General features: G+C 35.9%; 1 protein-coding gene across 1 annotated transcript; it reads right to left on the minus strand.

Annotated features, from left to right (window-relative positions):
- Window positions 1-13,625: 13,625 nt before the first annotated feature.
- On the minus strand, window positions 13,626-17,290 carry LOC141723829 (protein CDI-like). Its single transcript, XM_074525744.1, has 4 exons — window positions 17,108-17,290; window positions 16,944-16,977; window positions 14,083-16,663; window positions 13,626-13,893 (listed from the first exon to the last, which is right to left on the minus strand). Exon 3 carries the CDS (start codon window positions 16,598-16,600, stop codon window positions 15,857-15,859), a length of 744 nt encoding a protein of 247 aa, XP_074381845.1. The 5' UTR covers window positions 16,601-16,663; window positions 16,944-16,977; window positions 17,108-17,290; the 3' UTR covers window positions 13,626-13,893; window positions 14,083-15,856.
- Window positions 17,291-23,784: the final 6,494 nt, after the last annotated feature.

Consider the following 23,784-nt stretch of genomic DNA (forward strand, 5'->3'; position numbering starts at 1 on the left):
TCTACCATCAAATTCTTACTAGTTTGATAACCCTTCTCCTAAGTACTCGTTCCTTTTTACTCTATACCCTTCCTGGTTGCTCCATATAGGTTACGTCTGGTTGCATGTCTATGGGCTCATATGCCCCTATTTGTCTGGCATCCGAATTACACTTCCTTAACATTGATACGTGGAACACGTTATGAACTTGCTACAGGTTCGGGGGTAGGGCTAGCTCATATGCTAACTTCCCAAACGTCTTAATATATCCAAGGGTCCAACAAATTGTAGACTTAGCTTTCCTTTCTTTCCGAACCTCATCAATCCTTTTCAAGGGTTTCCAAGGGGATACCTATAACATTACTAGGCCCCCTATTTCATACTCTTTGTCCTTTTTTGAGTCAAATCAGCATACCTCTTATGTCCATCTTGGGTTACTACCAGCCGTCCTCTGATTAGATCTATTATATCCCTGGTCCTTTGGACTACTGCGGGTCCGAGCATCTTGCGCTCTACAACTTCATCCTAACATAAGGGAGATCGACATTATCTTCCCTCAAGGATCTCATAAGGCGACATCTCGATAATGACATATGATCTATTGTCGTAAGATAACTCAATCCGAATTAAGTGATCATTCCAAATTCTTTCAAGTCTATTGCACAGACTCTCATTTTTGCTTTTAACATTAGAGCTTCTGCTTCTCAATACCCATTCTTTTCCAGTTCGTAATCGCTACTACCTTCCGTTCCTAATATTATACCGGTTATACTTTTGCTCGTTAGCGTTCTATAACCTTTTAATAACCACGTCAACCTTAGTATCACGAATGTGTTCCCATTCCGCATACTACCACCACTTTATTACTCCTTTTTAGATGCTTCTATCTTTGGAAGCTTGATCAATCATAGAGAAGTAAAGGAATTTGTTGAGAGATCACTATGATCATGAACACTTGTTATATTGCATAGTTAGTACAGAAGGTGGCCAGCCTTTAGTACTTGACAAGCAATTAAATAATAGATGGTATCCTACTAGGCTTCTATCACACAGATAGATAGTCATTCGGCAATACCTCCCCTTCTGGAAGGGTTGTTCTTCTCAGATTACATGAAATGAAAAGAAGAGAAAAGAATGAACTGAAGAGAATTGTATATATATAAAAAAATATATACTGCCACAAAATATCTGGCTTGGAACCTACCTCTGAATTATAGAGGTTTGTCATAGGAGAACAAAACATAAACGTATTTATATCAGCATCAAGTATTATAGCATCGTATTTCCCATGCCTAAATATTTCTATTCCGTCCATCATTCCATGGACCCACACTCTTCCTCGAGCTTATACATAATCACCTTTGAAACTCCCTCGACATCGAAAATCGAATCTGGGATCTCATTCTATACATCATCGTTACTATAATTCTATGCTTGCACCGCAACCTTTCTCGTATAATAATACGACTCTCTATTGATAAGAAAGGATAATTATTCACCAGGTAGATACTCTACTTAATTAGTCTATCAATGATAACTTATACACTACCACGACCCGATTAGTGGTACTCAATCTCAACACCCATTCCAATACAACTCTCACGGTTGTAATCAGCTCACTACTCGCAGAATCATTGCTGCCTTACTATGGTCCACCACTGACCCACTGTAGTCATTCATTTTCCATGAAGTTTTAATAGCTAACCATACGGAGTCCATTCATATCATATCAAATTCTTCTAAGGAGGTAACATGATCACCGTTCTTGATTCATGAAGAACACTCCTGATCCTGACGTACATTCATGACGTGAAGCAGATAAAAGTGCAGAAGAGTTTCAATCAAAGCAACGATAGCAGGTTAATACTATTCTTAATCATACGCCCTAAATAGAAGAATTAACTCAAGGGTTCATCTAGTCCTTTTTGAAACATGGTCCTGGCTTATTTCAAGATAGGACCTTCTAAGATAGATAGCCCGTTCATGGCGATTACATGAATTAAACCTTTACCAACTACTATTACGGTTGGGTATTGCACAGTCATCAGAAGGAATGTCAATCTTCCAAACCATAATTCAACCTTCACATTTTTAACCATCATCACTGTATTCTTTTGGCACACGCGCCTATAATTATCCTCTTACCCTTAAAGTGTCGGCCACCTCTTTGGCCTTTCCTGATAGTAAAATTTCCTTACAGTCAATGTCATTTTAACCACCTCCAAATAAATTTTCTACCTTATTTCCGATCACAGCTTATGTGAAAATGCTTTCCTTAAAATCTGATGAGTAAAAAAAAAATCACCATTTTTCCATAAGTTATTGCCTCAGTCTTTAGAGGTTAATCACTGTCATGACTGACTCTCAATCATAATTAGAACATCTTTTATCTTAAGTCCTAATTGCCCTGAATAATTTCGACCATTACTGGTTCGATCCATACTTTCTCGTGGTTTAACACGTGCCCCACTTGGCAACATTATAATTACGTCATATTTCCTTTATCAACATTTCTATTCTTGAAAATTTTGAATATTACCTTTCTCCTTGTAAAACCTCTAAGGTTATCCTTCAATCGTTCCTCCTGTATTCCCTAGATACAGGGCATATTAAAATACCATTTACTATTACTAGAACCATTGTCTATATACTTCTGAAAAATTTCTCCACTGATTCTTAAAGGTTGTTGTTACCTTAACCCTTTCCCAATCATACTGTCAAAACTCATACTGTCCCTATTAAGGGTGACATGCCAACCTTTATGCAGTCCCCTAGGATTCATTTTAAGTTACCAATGTTCTATCCTTAATTCCACCTTTAAAAGGTACCTGCATCCTTCCACGAATAAATCAAGTCATATTTCCTTGATAGATTATCATATTCATCATTCCCACCTCGATAATCTATACCTAACTTCATAATAGCATCCTTATTCAAATTGAGGTCAATCCATATGGCCTCCAAAAGATAACAACGGTTATCCGCTTGTCTTGCCTAATTTGGTAACGATAACAAGGATGTTCTGGAAGATATTGGTCGTGTTCAATGTGAACTTCTTCTTAATAATTCCTTATTTACTTCTGTTGTTTATCTCAACAGTCACCTCAATGTTGGGATATCTTTCATACCTGGCGTCTCCCTTTCTGGGTATCAAGCCACCGGTCTTACATTTCCTTCTTGAAGGTCACTTCCTTCATCCAATTTTTCCTAATTTCTTACTTCCTTATCCCCTTAGTCTATCCGCGTCTCATTATTTATCCTTCGAATTATCTCAAGGTTTCCTCGAATCTTCCCAACTTACAGGGGATAAAATATATGTATCTCTTATACCTTCAACCATCAATTTAACTCATGGTAAATCACTCTCATCCGGACGATTACCTACTTTTCTATTTCTATTTCTACGAGTCTTTAGGGTTTCCTCATACCCAACTCCCTTATCATTCCTCAAACTCTCTTGCCTTTATATTCCTTTCTCTTATCGTTATTTCATGAACCAACACAACATAAGCATTGATTTCAAACATCCCGTCATTCTGGATTCGTGTCTTCAAAACGAATCTTGATAACTTTTACAACTTAGATTCATAATTCATCATACTCGTCTGCCTTTGTTCTGGCTCTAAAGCTTTTACACTATCTCCTTATCTTTGGGAATTACTTTCCCGAAAACAATTGACTGAACTTAAATCAGTTTATTATAATCTCTTGCTCCGTGCCTTCCTTGGCCTTTTACCGGCGGGTGGTCTCTCTCTTAGGAGGGTAAGTGATAAAAACAGTCTTTTGTGATTCGTCAATCATTTAGAATCTCAAATGATTCCTATATTTCCTTTAGCCAGGCTCTTGCCTCGACTGGGTCAGCTTGTTCCTTGGAACTCTGAGAGCTTAGCGATTTAAAGGTCCTGAAAGAATTTCCCACCGCACTGTCTCCTCAGGGTGGTGGTTGGGGATAATAGTCTAAGTTCTTTTTAGACAGGTCCATGAATTGCCGTATAGGAGTACCGTCTCGGGTCTCCTTTCCTTACTCGACTTTCTATTTCCTTAGTATGAAATGTTTCATCCTACTCCCCATAATTGGGGTCATCTTTTAATTTAAAATCCTCATTTTCCACTCCATTATGTCATGGGTTCCTTCTATCTTGATGGCGACCTCCCTGACTATCACGTTCAGGGTTTGCTCTAAATCTTATTCCTCAAACTAGCTTTCGTCTAAGATCTCATCCTTACGCTCTTGAACTTTCGGAACCCAAATTCTATAGAAATACCTCATTATTCCCTTATCATCTTTCTCGATATTAACCTCTTATCTATTTGTTGGCTCTCTGCCTTCATTCATAACTTTTTCTGGCACAATATGATCTTTTCCAATAATTCGGGCTGTATTGCTATCTCAAACAGCTTTTCGGTACCGGCTCCGGTTACCTTCACTACTATTTCCATTTTCTCAAAATCTCTTATAAACTCTCCAAAAGACATTATCATCTTGAGTCTCTCCTTTTTACTAAGGGCATCAGCCACCATATTGGCTTACCCCGAATGATAAAGAATCTGCCAATCATAATTCTTGATTAGCTCTAACCGCCTCCTCTGGCGTATGTTGAGCTCTTTCTACGTAAGAATGTACTAGAGCACTTATGGCTTAGGTAATTCTCGCACTTCTCTCCATACAAGTAGTGCCTCCAATCTTTAGGGTAAAACTATTGCCACGAGCCTAAGCTCATGGGCGGTGATATCAAATTTCATATTACCTTAATTGTCTTGACGCAGACGCGATTATCTTGCTGTGCTAAGAAGCACCCTAATTCCTTATGTGAAGCGTCACTTACAAATCACAAAATCTCCTTTTTCCATCCGGCAACGCCAACATAGGGGCCGTCACCAACCTTTGCTTCAGTTCTTAAAAGCTGTTCTCGCATTTCTCTGTCTATTCGAACTTCTCAGTCTTATGAGTAAGCCACGTTAAAGGGGCTACTATCTTTACAAACTTGAACGAACCTCTGGTAGTGACCGGCCAATCCTACCTCTGGTAGTCGACCCAACCAGGGTCATCAATTCATCAGTGGTCCTTTATCCAATCTCGTCAGAATCCTCCATGGGATCCTCCTCAGCAACTATCCCTTCTAGGACAACATCCTCAACCGCTACATCCTCAATATCAACATCATCCGGTCCTGCGTTAGGACGCTCTATTGGATCCACAATCTGATCTCCAATTAGTAATAAAACATCATCGCGTTGATGTTCCTCAACTTCAGGGTTCGGAGTCTCGCTACCATATACGATAACGAACTACGCTTCTATCGCTACATTTATAAGGGTTCCCATAAGGGTTTGAACTGTCAGTACTACGTTAGGTAGTCCGACTATGAACTTGGCAAGAGTTCTTATTATCTTAGTGAACTTATTATCTTAACGTCCCATCATCTCTAAGGTTTATAACGCTTGGCTCTGATACCATTTCTGTAACACCCCCAGATCCGGGGTCGGGGATCCGGGTCGTCACGGTCTTTCTTTCCATAATATCACTTCACTTAATTAATAATAAATAACCTTATGCTGTGACCCCACACTAACACACACCACAACCCGTTATAGTCTCAGAGATGAAATTTAAATAAGTACAAGTCTTTGAATCCACAATTTAAAAGTTATTACAACCCAAAATGATTACTTGATAAATTTACAGTTAATTGTCATTATCTGCCACAAGTTATAATTATACATAATTGATTCTCAAAAGTAGATGGTCTGATCTACAATAGATCTACCTCTGCAGCTATAGCAGCTACAACATCAACGGGAAGACGCGGGACGCTTCCCACGCGCTTGCGCTGGGTCTGCTGGAGTCTGGCCATCTTTCCTAACTGTTGTTGTGTGATGAAAGAAGAAAGCAAGGGTGAGCAACAAGCCCACCAAAATAATATGTATAATGATTTACAATATATGAGCCTACTCATAATACTCATGAAAGTCTTGGTCAAAAGAAATGAACCAAGTTGATAACTTAATGCGATGAAGTCGCAAAATATTCAGTATATATACATATATACTTTTCAAAATATTGGAAGTCCTCTTCCATGCATAATATACACAAAGTCCTAGTGTGTAACTGTATAAAAAAAATATCGTTGCAAGGTGATCTCATATATCTAACCTTGTCTCAACGTTTTTCTGAAAATCTTTGTCATACATAAGACAATTATTAATTAGATATAAGTTTAAAAGATGAGGTTACCAAATACCCCAATATACTTATATCTTTCCCAATACTACTTGAACTACCACCGTTCAAGTTATAATCAGTTTCAAAAGTTCATCACATAGACGAGACTACAAGATAATACTTGAATAGATTCAACCTTTAAAATATCATCAAAATAAAATGAAGTTATGAGATACTTCATTTGATGCAAACATTATTTTGAAAACTTGACCCTGCCAACACTCAACAATCGCCCAACCGTAGCCTTTCTATCGAAGTGCTTTGGGTAGTGTTGCAGAAATATCCAATTGGATGATGAACTCATTACGGGAGTTTGTCGCGCCAGGAAGACCACTTACGATGATCAGTCGTAGTAGTACAACCCCACCATTTTCTACATGTAGAGGAGAACCTGTCGGATTTACTTGTCAACCGAACACTGAACTCCTAAGGAATGGACCGCCTTAGCGGAACTTCCAGGCCATTTGGGCCAATATAATAAGGCTGGGCCGGCGCTACTCGACCACTTACGCCACTCCTAGTTCAGATGAAATCCATGACTCTGAAACGTAAAGCTCGTTTCCCCCTTTCCCCAAGTAGAAACTTGTTGATACGGCTCCACCAAGAAGTCGTACCTAGTTGGAAAGGAAAACTCACTGATATTTCCCAGGCGATGCCTGTTAATGGATTAACTTGTTCCAAGAATTTTACTTCCCGAATATTGGGTAAGTAATCAAAAACTCTTTTACCAAGACAGCAACCTTGTTGCGAATATAAAACACACCACCGAGCCGGATCCCCCAGGTTTTGAGCGAGTATTTAAATCCCCTTTTTAAAAGGAAGATCTTAAATATAAAAATAGTTTTGGGATCCGCTCTAACTTTTGAAAATCATTTTAAAGACTCGAAAACACTTTAAAGAGTGTTTGGAGTAAAACTGATTTAATGAAGTAAATCAGTCCCCAGAATATTTAGAAAATGTCTGAATATTATTATTTAAATAATATTCCCATAAAAGATAATCTTTATAAAATAATTGAAGTAGAAGTATTAAAACTTATACTTGAAATGAATAGCAAATAATCAAAGATATACTTATACGAAAGTAATATCTTTATTTGAATAATAAAAAATAAGTTTGATTATCGACACCTTATTCTTTAATAAAATAAAGAATATATCTCAGCAAATAATCGGAGTCATAGATCCTCAAATGAATATTCAAATAATATTCAATAAATAAAATAAGCTGAGTCATAATACCTCGAATGAATATTATAAATAATATTCATTAAATAAAATAAAGGAGTCATACATCCTCAAATGAATATTCAAATAATATTCAATAAATAATGTAAAGGAGTCATACGCCTTCGAATAATATTTGAAATAATATTCAATAATAAAATAAAGTTAAAGTTATCGAATAAACCTTATTCGATTAATAGTTTTAAAAAACTATATCCATATATATATATATATAAATATATATATATATATATATATATACTCGGGAACATCGACTCCCGGTTTAGAAATATGTTCACCTTTTATCCCCTATACTAAGGGTATACGCAACTACTTGCTTATTTCTAGCATAGGTATTATGCAACTATAAGCATTGAAATCAACAGATAGATAACCAGATTACGAAACAGACATGCATATATACCATATTAGCATGCTCCAATATATCGCAAAATTTGCTAATAACAATCATGCAATATCACAAGATAATGCATATACATATATTTACATCACAACAACAGTTATAACGGGTAGAAAACTTGCCTGAGCGACTGGGGGTTACGAATGGCTCGGGACGAGTCTGGTAACCTATAAGCAACAAGTAAGTTGGAATTAAACCAAAGTCACTTGTAAATCTATACCCTAACCAACTCAGACTCTAACGCTCGTTTTGCGCTCACTGATTCGCTTAAGCCACTCGGGTACCCTCGGCTCCACCATTTTTAATAATTTAACCTTTACGAGTTTTAAAGCGATTCCTTCGCGAGTGTCTTACCAACTGCCTAACACACTTACCATAAATGTTTCATACATTAATTAACCCTTTTTGGTCTTTAACCTATGTTTCAAAGTAAGGCGAGGGGAAAAGTTTCGTTCGCGAAACGCCGTTACTTGAAACGGTCGTTTCTCCTAAACCGTGCATCGGAATCGAACGAACTACATATCAAAACGAAGCTCGTAATATGAGCTATCTAATCATGGCAGTGGTCATAATCTAGCAGGGGGTTCTCGGATCCTAATGTTATGCACAAAAACAGTCCAAAGAAAATCGGACGTTACGACGGCTATGTTTACGCGATTACCAATGTTTAAACTACTCCAATTAACCACCAACCAACTCATAACCATCAATACAACAAAACTTCACCTAAACCATACCACATCAGTCCATAATCTCCAAGTTTTTCAACTCAAACAACCACAATCAAGACCTATGAACTATAATCAAGCTTCAATTACCAAAACACTTCCAAATCAAACCAAACTACTAATAATCACAATCCATGCTTCTCATTTCACAACACCAACCATTAAACTTACTAACAAATAAAGTAAAGGCTAAGGTTTGAAGTTTATACCTTCCTTGGGAGGTGTTAAGTTGCTAGGAAGCCTTAGGGAGCCTCCTACAAGCTTGATCTTTCCAAAGAAATCAAGAACACAAAGTTAGGCTTTGAAGTTTCTAAAAGTCCGATTTAAAGAACTGTAAAAATGAGGGTCTTACCATGATTATTTGGACGAGACTTGTGAACAAGAGTTGTAGGCCATCTCAATACCTTTCCAATGAGATATAGAACACAATATTTGAGTGAGAAATGAAGGAGATACAGCAGTTTTAGTGTTCTGGTTCTGTTTTGGCCGAGAGCATGAAGAACAATGCCTTGGTTTCTTTTTGATTTTGATGAAAAATGATTTGCTTGGCTTGGTTGCTTGGTTTTTGTGCTTGCTTTAGTCAATTACCTTCTTGCCCTTGAATTTGTGTGGTTACAAAGCCACCACACCTCCTTCCTTCCCATGTCATGCTTATGTCACCTTGCACATGTCATAATGCTCCCACTTGTCCACACCTTGTGGTTTGATGATGTCACAATCCCTGGCTTCTTGTACAAGCTTGTCTCTTGATCACTTATTTGTTTTACGGTTCGCTTATCTTTCGTTCTCGTTTATCGTTTGAGGGATCATACCCGGGATCTTATTACTTAGGTTCCCTTAACCTTTCTCAATATATTATATTCCTTTTATGATCCTCTCCTATAATCCTTTAATTTAAATCCTTTTTATCCTGTTACCTTATACTCAATTCTCTCCGTATCTTGTGAATTTCCGGGAAAAATCAAAGTGTTCGGATTTGGATTCTGACGATCTTTACATACACTTATATCCCATATAAAGTACTAATAAAATCTCAGAATATCCATATCAGAACCCCTACATAGTGTGGCATGAAAAGTTTTCTCATTCAGCAAAAACACTATTCATAAGGGTTTCAAAAATTTCCCAAAAATTGGGGTTATTACAAAGGCTAAGAGGATGGAGATGTTTGAGAAAAGATAAAATGAGCTGAAAGATAGAGGATTTAGCAGAGTTTCTGAAGATTGTATATTTCTCAATATCAAGACTTACAGATTCTCAAGGTTCAAAGTTAAATATATTGATAGTTACTCAGTAAATGAATGACTAAAGCTTGTGGAAGCACTCATAAGTACTAAGATCTTTAAAGAACTAGAATGTCTTGTAAGACTCAAGGACTTAATTACGTCTCATCCTGGTTATGAAGATTTTAGCTAATTTTGTAAACTCAAATCTCATTATAGTTGTTAAGTAACATATATGTATAAAATATCATACCTTATATTTTTGTTTGTCTTTCAGTTTAACTTGGAATTAATCTTATTATCAGGCATGAATTTGTGACAAGTGATCTTCTCACAAATTGGGGGAGATTGTTGTTCAAGACATGTTTTAACATAACTAGACTAAGTCACATTGACAATCCTAGAATTTAGTTGACTTGTAATTTTATGTAATCTGTAATGATGTTTCTCGAGTCTATAAAATTGTTTGAATAGACTAGACTGGAGTATTTTTCAATAAACAACCAACAAGATAGGAATAAATCTCTGGAAAAAGATCAAGTCTGATCATGTCTCAAAATGAAGATAAACTGTTTGGTAAGAACAAAGTTGTAGATTGAAAAATGTTATAAGTCAAATGTTAAGAAGTCACATATGAAGTTATATTAAGAAGTATATCGAGAAGTCAATTTGGCCTATAGAGAAGTCACCTCACTTGTAGAGAAGTCATTTTACTTGTAGAGAAGTCAATTTGGCCTGTAGAGAAGTGGAGATGTCGATAAGTCAGTTTAACATGTAGAGAAGTGGAGATATCGACAAGTAAAAATATATGTAGAGAAGTGGAGATATCGACAAGTCAAAACGCCTGTAGAGAATAGGAGATTTCGACAAGTCAAAATACATGTAGAGAAGTGAAGATATCGACAAGCCATTTACACATGTAGAGAAGTGAAGATATCGACAGGCCATTTTACATCTCGATACAGACATCTCTATACACTTTGAAGATCTTGATAAAAGCTTCAAATTACATAATGCATCAACTATGAAAATTCTCAACAAATCATTTTACCATTAAAATGGAAAGTCTACAAATGCAGTTTGAAGAGTGCAAGATCAAGGGTCAAGATGAACTGGACAAAGGAGGGTCACATGCCTAGAAGATTGTATGCAGATTTATTGCACTTAAAATAGAAATAGACAAAAAGACTTTAGAAAATGTGTTAGTCTATTTTAGTGCAATTCATGTCAACTGTGCATGTAGATCTATAAAACATGTCATGGGTCTTTAGGTCAGAAGTAACGAAACAGATTTAGAATTTCTTGTATTCTCTCAAGAAGTAGATGTGTTCTAAAATATTCAATAACCCAGATTTGTAGCACAACTAATTTAATTTTTAATATAAAGATCAAGTAAGTTTTGATAATTATTTTTTTGTGGCTTTTACAGTCAATTAATTATCCCAACAAATTTTATAAAGTGTGTTGAGTTTCAAAACTTAAATATAAAACTTAATTTTCTTGAAAGCAATTTATAAATTCTAAAAGAAAAATCAAGAAATACATGACACCCCCCTAACAATTTATCAATAATTCATAAATAATTATTAATTTGGTCAAATATTTTTAATCGGTTTATAAGCAATTTTGAAAAAGCCGTCAATTTTAATAAAGCGACCTATATATTAAATTACCCCTGCTACTTGTTTCTCTTGTGGGGTTTGTCTGTTGTGCTGAGTCGTTTCGTGTGACCAAAGCAAAGCAAGGTATATTTCTATGTCAAAAGCATATGATGCCTAACTATTTATAATAATCACTTTAAATATCATAAACAATTATTTATTTATTATAAATAATAAAATTAGGCTAGGTTGTAGAAATTTGCTAAGAAAACTACTAAAAATAGCGAGATGTGTTTATTTCAGTGTATATTATGAATGTAATATTAATTATAATTAGTCAAAAAAATAATTAATTACTATTAAAGATTAGCCCAAGGCATACGCATAGGCTAAAAATAGTGAGCTTTAACGATCCTAGCTTCACATGCATGCCAGAGTTTATTGTTATGCGATAAAAATTCACAAGTCAACATAGTTATAGATGTGTGAAGTTTTTATGATCTTGCACGAAAATGACTAATAAATCATGCATGCTACTCTTGAAAATTATCAGCTGACACGGCAATTTCAGCTATTATGTTTACTTTTTTGTAACTTGTTTACTTCTTGCAGGGATCTCTGGTGCCTCGTCGAAAACCATGTGCATATATATTTATAAATCGATTGACAAAAGAAAATTAAATAAGTGAACTATATGGAAATGGTAGAATATAATATCTAAGACACTTGAATAAATATAATTTTTTATAAGAGAAAAATACATTATATATAAAGTCTTAAATAAATACTCCCCTGTCTCAACCATTTCCTTGCACTTTCCTTTTTAGATGTACCATCAAATTCTTTACATTTCAAAATTTACCGTTAATGGGTCCCATCATTTTTTCATTTTTCCTAACTTTTCACACTACTTTTAGTCAATATCTCCCTTTTATAGATTAAAAATCAATGGGTCTCACTACTTTACCCATTTTTTTTTCTCTTTTTCACTACTTTATAAATATTTCTTGAGTTTCGTGCCCAATTGGTTGGGACGGAGGGAGTACAATATATATGAATTTTAGCCGGAGTGTAGATAGCTAGAATTATATGGTACATGCAATTATTTATTTCAAACTATTTTTTACTCCTGTATTATTTCGTTCTTAGCAAAAGATTTATGCAATTTGAAGTTTGATACTTAATACTCATATGTTTTTTTTATTAATTACAGGACTTATATTATATAAAAAGTAGCAATAGAACTCTGCTACTTTGGATTACACAGACCCCTGATAAACTATATCCCGGGATTACCTAAACTTCGACCTAAAATAAAACGACAACGGGGCAACCAGAGACCAGCAAAATACTATGTTATATTATCCATTACATTATGGTCAATTCTGTGATTAATTCGAGCTAACTATCAGTTTTTTTGAAATACTGATTACTGGGTCAAACATGAGTAGAATCCACGATAACGTATGTTAAATTTGAATACCAGCAAGTAAGTGTTCACTCAATTGGTTAAATAGAAAATAATTATCTTTGTTCACGTGATTTGCAAGTTATTACGTGAGCCCGTAGGTTTACCCAGTTCGCAGCGGCTACGGGCTATGTATGATAAAAAAAATTGAATATTTTTTTTCACTTATATACCTGACAATTTGTTTTAAGAAATTTTTAGACCCGAGTCAGAATCGTGTTCAAGATTAAGGATTTTTTTTTAATTGTACGTTCTCATGAACTTTTATGACTAATTTACCAAAATTTCTCGTAAATACTTTATTTATTTTGTAATGATAACGAACTACTCATAGTGTGATACTTGTGACGATTAAGGCATTCACCACAACTAAATGAGCACAAGAGGGCATATTTTGCATTCACAAAAATATAAGGGACATCTTAGAATGAGCACCACAAAAATATTTTTTAACAGAAGAATAAGAAGTATTTAACTAAATATAATTGATCAATTGGACGCATTTTAAATTTAGTTCATCTAAATTTTCTTGAAGTGCAATTAAAAAGATAATGAAGCAATGTAGATTATGTCATCAAATGCACAAAGAAGCAATGTAGATTATGAAGTGATTTACTAGCGTGTGTGGATCAATCAGCTCTTTTACATCTCTTATTTTCAAACCGGCCTTATTTCATGGCATGGATTTTTTTTTGCGATACCTGTAGTTGTTCATTTAAAAAAAGAAACCTTCACTGCATTATTGTGATAGCAGACTGTCTATGAATTGTGCAGCCTGAAAGCTTAGGCTCTCAATACAAATATGCATTTAGGAGATTAGTAGTACAATATTGATTATACAACACTACAAATAAAAGTACATGCTTAGTATAAATTTTTTTTTGCCAAGTATTGATTATTGTATTATACAACACGATCGATTAACAGCATATAGAAGTTCATAACAAATTATCTTCAGCAGCAGCAGCAAGTCTTCTTAAAGCAACACCGACAACAACAGCAGCAACTACATATTGTGAACAAGCTGCATTGGTGAAAGAAGGGTGAAAGTTAAGTCAATTACTTAATTCAAAATCACAAGAAATAAGGCTGCATAAGAAATGAACAAAGAAACAAATTGATGAGGTAGGCATTAACTGCACACATAAACAGTTCAGAAAAGAAGTAAATAAATTAAGACCACGGAAAAGATGAGATTCATGTACACACATACCTAGCATAGAGGCCAACACTTTTTTGCTCTGGATGTTGAGGTTTCTGGACATGATACTCCATCTTTTGTTTCACCGGAGCTTTCTCTACTATCATCTTCACTTTGGAGCTACAGGTAGAAGTAGCCGAAAGGAAAGAAGTATGCTTTGACGTTTTAAAGCCTCCACAGGTAATGAATGAGGCCCAAGAAGCTTGTGTTGATCTATGTAGCCATAAGTGAGGCAGTTGGCGACAAGTACATCTAACAATTAGCTTTCTCTGTTTCCTCAATTTGTCATTAATCACCTCACATGATTTGGTATGTTCACATCAGCGTTGCAACAAGTACATCAACCACTGAATTCCCCATTTCCTCAACCATGTAATAAATCACCTCACATAGAGTATGGGATGTCTGAAGTCAGCAATATGGAAATCAAAAATCGCAAGATAACAAGAGTCGATTTTAGTACACAACTCGTGAATTTGGTACACGTTCTCTTGTTGTCAACAGTAAAACAATTAAAGTTAGTTGTCTAGAGTAGAACAAGTAAAGTTAGTTCTAATCTATATGCACAAACTTAATGAAACAAAATTGTGGCAAGAGATCAGTTTTAGTTTATTTCGAAAAGCAAACTGCCCACTACATCCAAGTAACATACAAATGCAAGAGAAAAGCTAATGACCAAACAACTCAGCTACAGAATTCAAGTAGCTTTTCCCTGGCACAGCTCATCTAATTGCTCCTCTCAGCAGAAAACCATTATATTGATCACTATGCTTCTAGTCTAAGGCTAAGCTACATGTTCGGCATTTATGGATATCAAACATATGTTTTGTCAACTTCCTCGTCTTCTCCTGTCACTGAGTGATGGAGCTGATTTTTTTAAGAAAAAATCACAAATGTTGATGTCAAGCAGCCATGCCACTGAACATACTCAAGTTGTTCTTATCCTTATCTTTTGCCATGTAATAAAATAAAACATGATTGTGAAGTCCCTCGTCTTCTCCTGTGACGGAGCTAATTTACTAACAGAGTTTGCAAAATTTGATGTCAAGCAGGCAACAGGGAGCATTCATGCACAAATCGTATCTAAGTTGATCATCTAACAGGTCAGCTAAGCAAAGAGACACAAATCATGGCTAAATTAACCATCTGACAGGACAGCTAAGCAAAGGGACACATTGTATCGAAGTTGATCAACAAACAGGACAGCTAAAGAAGGAGATGATGACTGGGAATCATTTCAACATCCCTAAGACCCTAACCAGTCAGGTAATAAATTTCGAGTCGTTAGACCGCCTGAAACTGTAGATGGATACAATATGGACTAGGGAGTAGCAAATGTGTGTATATTGTACAACATAAAGTACACTAGAAGCAATACTAATTGATCCATTTATACAATTTTGGAAAAGCCTTCACAAATTGATTTCAACCAAAATAGAGCAAAACATCATACACATCAAGACTGTATCTGCTACAAAGAAATCGTAGGAAGCACAGTATATTTTCTTAAATGTTAATCAAAGATTGGAAATATATCCAAATATAAATGATATTACAAATCGATATAGACATATCTTAATCAAATATTGTAAGAATTACAAATCATATGCATCCTTAACAACTGTATAACTGGTAAAGCCAACAAGTATCCAACAATTAGACAGATCTGAGGTTATATGTGAACCTACCGGTAAACCAAATGAGGGTAAAAAAAATTCAACTAGACTCACACAATGCTTGTGCTACATTCTTCTCTGTCACCTTTCTTATACTCCTTTGCCAATGCTTATGCTTCATTCTTCTCCGTCGCCTTCTTATACTCCTCTGCCTCCTTCAACCACAAATCCCCGAATTCACAGTCCTTCCAAGCCTCAAACCAAGGCCCTCCAAGCGTATAATGTATAGCCTTAGGAAACGTACTCTTATCATTCTCGATTACCTTATTATGCCCCACAAGAAAATTCCAAACAAACGGAACCGATCCAATCTCATGATCCTCAAGCCACTGAAACCTATGCAAAAACGCACCCGACTCCTTATTCACAATCTCAGGAGTCAAAACCTTATTCTTAGGATGCCCGCAATTATACAAAACCATCGAAGACCAATTCTTTCTCGGATAAACAGTTTGTACAGCCCCATCCATCTTAGTAGTTTCTTTAGGTGTATAATCATGTTGAACACACATTACAGCATACTTATCATCAATCAAATCATGTAACTCCTTAACATCACCTAAATACAAGAAATCACAATCGACAAAAACAGCCCAACCTTCATAACCAGCCAAACAAGGTGTTAAAAATCTCGTAAAAGAGAATTCAGTACTCTCAAGATTCCCTCTTTCGCGAGAATACAAACCCTTCTCTCTCAATTCAGATTGCTTAATAGGTATAACTTCAACAGGAATTGAAGATCTCTTCATGACCGAAAAACGACAAACTTGATAAGCAAGATCTTCACGGGGATCATAACCCACAAAGATCTTGAATGCCTTTGCATCACTACCATTACCATTACTATCAGCCATTGATCTCAATTTGGGCTTTCAAGATTTCACCTTTAAAATGTGGGTAGTGTCCAAAATCTGATTCTGCACAAAACCCAGAAACATAAATCACAAATTCTTGACTTACATGTACATAAAGCACAAATTTTTACCTAAACTAACATCACCAAAATCCATTGATTTCAATCTGGGGTTTCAAGATTTCACAATTAATAATGTGGGTAGTGCCCAAGATTTGATTTTGCACAAAACCCAGGAACATAAAACACACATTCTTGACTTACATATAAATAAAGCACAAATTTTTAAATAAATTAACATGAGTAAAATCCATTGATTTCAATCTGGGGTTTCAAGATTTTACCTTAGCAAATGTGGGTGGTATTCAAGATTTGATTCTGCACAAAACCCAGAAACAGAAAACACAGATTCTTGAATTATAAATACAAAACCACATATTATAAATAAATATTCATTAGCTAAATATATACTAATAAAAAGAAATGTAAGGCAGAAATAGATGTTTACCTTAGAGAGATTTGAGGAGTGATCTAGATTTGAGGGGAAGAAAAATGGGGTCAAGATTTGTTTCTTAATTTTGGGTAGGGAGAGGAAAGAATATATACATACTATATATATACAGTTTATTTTTCAGACCACCGACAAGAATGTGTGATTATGTAATTGTTTTACGCGTATATAGGCATTGGCTGTCGCTGTAATTTATAATGCTGAAACAGCTGCTGTCTAAGATCCTAGATCCCCCTGTTTTCTAAAAGTTGGGGATAACTGTGGATTGATCAATGTTGCTTCGCAACTTTTTTAATTTTTGAAAGTTAAAATTCGGAAAAGGTTTTAAAACTTAAAATTCGGAAAATACTAAAATTATCAAATTGGTACTCAAAATGAATGAATATCATGTTTTATTAGCCGATGGACACAATATATTAGAAAAATATTTTTTTCAAAACAATTTTTTGTTTTCGATCAAAAATGGGTGAAATTATCGAATTACCCTTAATTTAATCTTTTAAGGGTTGTTTATTGGGAATGCAAGGGCAGTTTTGTATTTTAACTCTTTCTTTACTTTGAAAAACAAAGAAAAAACTTTAAAAATAACATTTTCTTATAATTTCCCAAGTTGTCAAGTTATCTTTTTTTGCCAAATTAAAAGTACATTTCATTGATAATTTGAAAGAGATTCGATCGAAACAAACCTCCAAATAATTATGTAATCAGGTTGAAAAATAAATAAACGAGCTAAATAATTAGCCGCTTTATTTTCGGATTCCTTAACTAACTGATTACAAATATTTAGAAAATGAAAAATGAAGATAATGTTTTCCAAGCAAAGCTAGTTTCAACCCTTACATTAATTCCATGGATAATGTAATGTTCAGAAGACTCAGTTGAAAAAACTGAGCTTAGGGGCCTCTTATTATGAACAAATATTTTTTTGAAAGGTGAGCACATGCGATTTTCATCACTGTTCCAAACGCATCCCAGTTATCCATCTACCGCACACCAGTTGTACACCTGCCGAAACGAGATACATCCTGATCTTCCAATACACCACAAAATTCATTTTCAACATAACCATTACATCCCACAAAATGAGATATGTAGCATAAAGCGAGACAATCAAAGACACAAATAATAATTCAAACAGACGAATAAACCAAAATTCAAAGATCTCGGAATGGCACCAAATTTTAATAGGTTTTTAGACTAGAGATTTTGAATCCAAAAATTGAAATTTATTATAAAAACTGAGCTCTTAGCTTAGTAGATCTGAAAACTAAAGTGAAAAACTCAAATGGATATTGGAGTTTTGTGGAACAAAACTCGATTTTATTGAAGAAGGGGAATAAATGAATGGAGATAGAGATGGGTAGAAGGGGTGGAAAAGAGATGAAACAGTTAAGGTTAGAAGGAGATAGGGCAACCGACTCTAATTAGTTGTCAACTTATTAGTGCCTCGTTCTTTGGAAACTGTTTCGAATTTGGTACTCTAACACAACTTTTAAAATTATTTTCATCTATTTATTTTCATAATTTATGTAATCATTTTAATTCTTTGTAAAAGAGGTATTCGCTTAAGACAAATGCTTGAGTCTCAGAAATCGTTCTCAAACGATGAGTTGTCAATATATTATTTGATTCACTCAAAAATGAAATGGGTTCCTCATGTATTACTATGAATCCCACGAATAAAAACATAATACTTGTCATTTTGGGAATGTTGGAAAAATTTTGGACATATAATATTGCTCTTTGCATAACATATAGCATGTTTGGATTTGAATGGTCATCATTTCCCTTTTTGATAGTCATCGTCTTTTACGGATGTTAGCTATAAGACTAAGGCCCAATGAACGAAAGTACAATGGCCAAAAAGACCATTGGACCGAAGGCCCATCAAGCTGTAAGCTCGAAAGCCCAACATGTCAGCCAACCGTTGGGAAGTGCTGCAAAATAAAAATGTCTCCGTATTATCCTCCTCAAATGTCATTTGTATCTTTAGCATAACGAACGAGCAATAATTACACAGGTTTTATGGGTATAAATAGATTATTGAAGTAAGAAACTAGAAAACTTTCTCTACCTACTCAAACACTATACCGCTTTCTTATATTCTCAAACCTATTTTACACTCAGATCAATGATTCGCACGCCAGAAGTGAATCGAGGGGACAATCCCTCGTATTCTCTTTCGTTTCAGGTTCAAACCGAAGAAAGTCCTAAGACGAACGAGGGGTGTTCTTGTATCCGCAGAAATCAGCGTAAAATTGGTGCCGTCTATGGAACATAGGAGAATTATTACAAGTTACGGAGAGTATGACGAACACAAACAATGATGATAGGCTAGACATCATTGTGCTCAAGATAAATAATGACGAACACAAACAATGATGATAGGCTTCACTCCTCATGATGAGGGCTAGACATCGAAATAATCGTTGACGCTGACGGAGTGCTCAAGCGGATTCCCAATGAAAAAGCCTTGTTGCTCAAGATCAGGGCTGAGAAACTAGCCGTAGAAAAGGGAAAAAAAGCTGAACAAGCAGGCATAGAAAGAAGCCCAAGCCAGGGCGAAATGAAGGGAAGTTGATGCACTTCGGCTGAAAGCTCTATAGCTCCGAAGGGAAGAAATTAAACTATAGGAAAAAAGGCACTTCGTGAGGCGATGTAGGCTGATGACACAGTGGTGGTCGCCAAGCCCAGGAAAGATCGAAGGGGGTATAACGAAGAAGATGAGTCTAACTCTGATTCGAACCCCTGAAGGAAACGCTCAAAGACCTACTATTCTTCAGATTCGGACGAAGAACCCGACGGGTCCCGAATCAGGTTGGGTAGGCTGGAGAAAGATATGTTTGGAGATAGGAGAGTCAATCGGGATCCGATTGTGACAGAGCAAATTGAGCAGTATCTGCCCATGTCAGGTAAAGAGAGGTAATTTCCGAAGATGAGCAAATTTAATTGGAATGGCGACCCCGAAGATCATTGTGATAAGTACGAGCAGCTGATGATGGGGATGGGCTACAATGACATCATGTTGTGTAAGATGATTAAAACATACCTGAATGGATCAGGCTCAATATGGTACAAGTCCCTCAAGACATGGTTCATCGGCTCATACGAGCAACTGAAGAGGAAGTTTCCGAAATACTACTCCCACATGTGTCAAAAGGCCAAAGACACTGAAGCCCTGGTTTATTGTTGACAGAAAAAGAACAGGAAACTTGGGGACTATTTGGCTCAGTTCAAGGAGGAAGCTGAGATAGTAACCAACTTGGACAAGATTAAAGCTATGGGTTTCATGACGGCAGGGCTAGACCCCTACAAAGGTAACAAGCTTCGCTCCTCTCTTTATAATTTCCCCCCCAAATCCCTTAATGATATTTATGTGAAGGGAGAAAATATCTGAAGAAAGGGAAAGTATCGGGGGTTATAAATATTTTCGAAGGGATGATCGGGTGAAGCGATCATACTAATTATGACTACCCCTCTAGGTACACTAGTGACCGAAGGGATAACAAAAAATATAGTAAGAAAAAATCTGGTTGAAGAGTCGAACATCATCAAGATAGAGATTCGGTCACGTTCACCCCCTTGAATGTACCGATCTCCAAGATTCTCCCAAAGATTAAAGGAAAACCGGGGTTCGTTCGGCCATCAAAGATGAAAGTCCCAAATTACAAGAAGAACCCTGATAAGTACTGCGATTATCATAGAGATAAAGGGCACAATACTGATGAGTGCTACCATCTGAAAAAGTTGATAAAACGGATAATCAAAGAAGGAGAACTAAATTAGTTCGTACGAGATTTAAGGGATATACTTGGTCCGAAGGACAACAAGGAAGAAGAGCCCGAATAAGAGGAACTCGAAAGGAGAGATAAAATAAGAGGAAAAGTGAAAAACATTTATGGGGGCAGTTGTTAGATCGGGACAGCAAAACTGTGAAAATGAAGAATGCCCGACAAGTGTACAATCTCTAATAGTTCAGTCCGGAAAAACAACACATGTCGATGACTTTCAATGGCGAAGACTACGATGATGTAATATGCCCTCACAAAACCCTCTAATTATCAACCCTCTCATCGGGTAGAATAAAATTTGGAAGGTGTTGGTCGACACTGGTAGCTCAGCAGATTTCTTCTTTCACAAGACTTACAGTAAGATGAACTTAGCAGGCGAACAACTGGAGCCTTGTGATGAAGCACCTCTCTATGCCTTCGATGGGCACCCTATTCAGTTTAAAGATACGATCACTCTGCCAGGCCTCCTCGGTAAAATGCCCTACATTGTCGAGAATCAGGTAAAATTCTATGTGGTTCGTATTGAGAGTACGTATAATGTCATTATGAGGAGACCTTTTTTGTCCACATTTCAGGCGGTGGAGTCTATCCCCCAACTCAAGCTAAAATTCCTCGAGAAGAAGGGGGTGGGCGAGATGAGGGGCGATCAGAAAATGACTCGAATAATAATGCTAGAGGACCTTGAGAAAGACCAATTGTACAAAGAGTCGGATGAATTTGGAAAGAGAAAATATACTGAAGTTGAATCAAGTGGCAGCCGATAGACTATCAATATTAAATTGGAAAAGTTTGGGGCAGATCTATCATGTCTTATAACCGAACCAGCTGCTGAGGTCGAAGAGGTCAAACTATACGCTGGTCACACGGGTAAAATGGTTCACATCGGGACAATTATGTAAGCGGATCTAAAAGAAAAAGTTAAAGCAGTCATTCGGAAATACCATGACGTATTTGCCACGGTGTCCGAAGACATGCCCGATCTAGATCCCAAGATTAATGTCTACCGACCGACCGATGGGCTGACATAAAGACATGAACATGTTAGCTATATGCCCAGTAAGGCCCAATGAACGACGTCTCAATGGTCTTTTCCATCAAGCTGCAAGCCCGAAAGCCCAACATGCCATCCAACCGTTGAGAGTTGTTGTAGAATTAAAACACCTCCACCTTTTCCTCCTCAAATGCTTGTCGGTATCTTTAGCATAACGGACGAGCATTAATTACACAGACTCATAGATTTGATGGGTATAAATAGATGATTGAAGTAAGAAACTAAAAAATTCTTTCTACACACTCAAACACTCTACCACTTTCTTATATTCTCAAACCTATTTTACACTCAGATCACTGATTCTCACACCGGAGGTGAATCTTGGGGATAATCTCTCGCATTTTCTTCCTTTTCAGGTTCAAATTGAAGAAAGTTCTAAGACAAACGAGGAGTGTTCTTGCATCCACAAAAATCTGGGCGTAACAACGGGTAAGGCTGCAAATGCACAAAATCATTTGTGAACAAAACTCATGATCTTTAATTGAACGTATTTCAGTTCATTTCCTTAAACAAGCCGATCATGACCATGAAAATGAGTTCAGATTAGTAAATGAGTTGAGCTTACATAACTCGGTTATATTCATTTGTCGAGTCTGAGCAGAGTAGATTAAAAGTTCGGATCCACTTGTTTACTCATCGAAACTCATTTTCATGTTCAAAATCGGCTCGTTTAAAAAAAAAATTAGTCCAAGTTCACTTAAATGAACCAATCACTAGTTTTTTCATGAACGCTTTTGTTTATTTGTAATCTTATTGTTAGTCAACGAATACAGCACATAGGGGTGTGTGAATGTGTTTTGGATATTTTTAAGGCTTTTTGAATGTTTGTTGCTTGGTTAACAAAGCAGATTAGAAATGCAGTAATACTATGTTAGCTGAAATAAAACAGTGCACACAATATTTCAAAACTCACTTTATTTTATATTAAAATCAAGCTAGTATTTTGCTACAAATCCTGGGTTCTTTATAAGTAAAGAACTCGGCTTCTTCCTTGAGAGAGTTACAAGAAAAACTAGATTTGTTTGATACTATTTTAAAAGCAAAGGACTGGTGTTTACTTTATAGATTAGTAAACACAGGTTTACACAGCATGCAATAAGATGTACTAAACCCTACTTTAAGTTATTTCTAAATCTTTCCATTTCTGGCTTAGTGTATCTTTGCAAATCATGTATGTCTGTGACTTTCCCTTGTAAGTTAATCTTGGTCTTTGATCTTGTACTCTTCAAGCTACTTTTGTAAACTTTTCAATCTAAGTGATTAGATCGTTTGTTGATTGATAATCTTGGATCTTTAACTTTTCTGCATTCTGTACTTGAGGTTCATATCGAGATCTCCAGTTTGCTGCATATAGAACTGATATCTCGATAAGTATAATGGCTTATCAAGATCTCTTAGTTCTCTATAGAAATCTTTGACTTGTCGAAGTCTCTGAGTTCTCTATAAGTGAACTTGTCTTGTCGAGGTCTCCAAATTTCTGCATGTAGAATTGACTTGTCGATATCTCTGAAATCTCTATAAGCATTTTGACTTGTCGACATCTCTGAGATCTCTAATGAGAAAATTGACTTGTCGATATCTCCAATCTTCATATCTTCATTTTGACTTATCGATATCTCTGAGTTCTCTAATGTTATTACTTGTCGATATCTTAGAGATCTCTATATACATTTTGACCTGTAGATATCTCTGAGGTCTCTAATGATAATTTGACTTGTCGATATCTTCAATCTTCATGTCTTCATTTGGTTTATCAATATCTCTGAGACTTCTCTATAAGCTATTCTGGATTTCTCGATAAGTCATTCTATAGTTCTGGAATGACTTCTCTA

Source organism: Apium graveolens, chromosome 5 (genome assembly GCF_009905375.1).
Source record: "Apium graveolens cultivar Ventura chromosome 5, ASM990537v1, whole genome shotgun sequence".
Classification (NCBI taxonomy): domain Eukaryota; kingdom Viridiplantae; phylum Streptophyta; class Magnoliopsida; order Apiales; family Apiaceae; genus Apium; species Apium graveolens.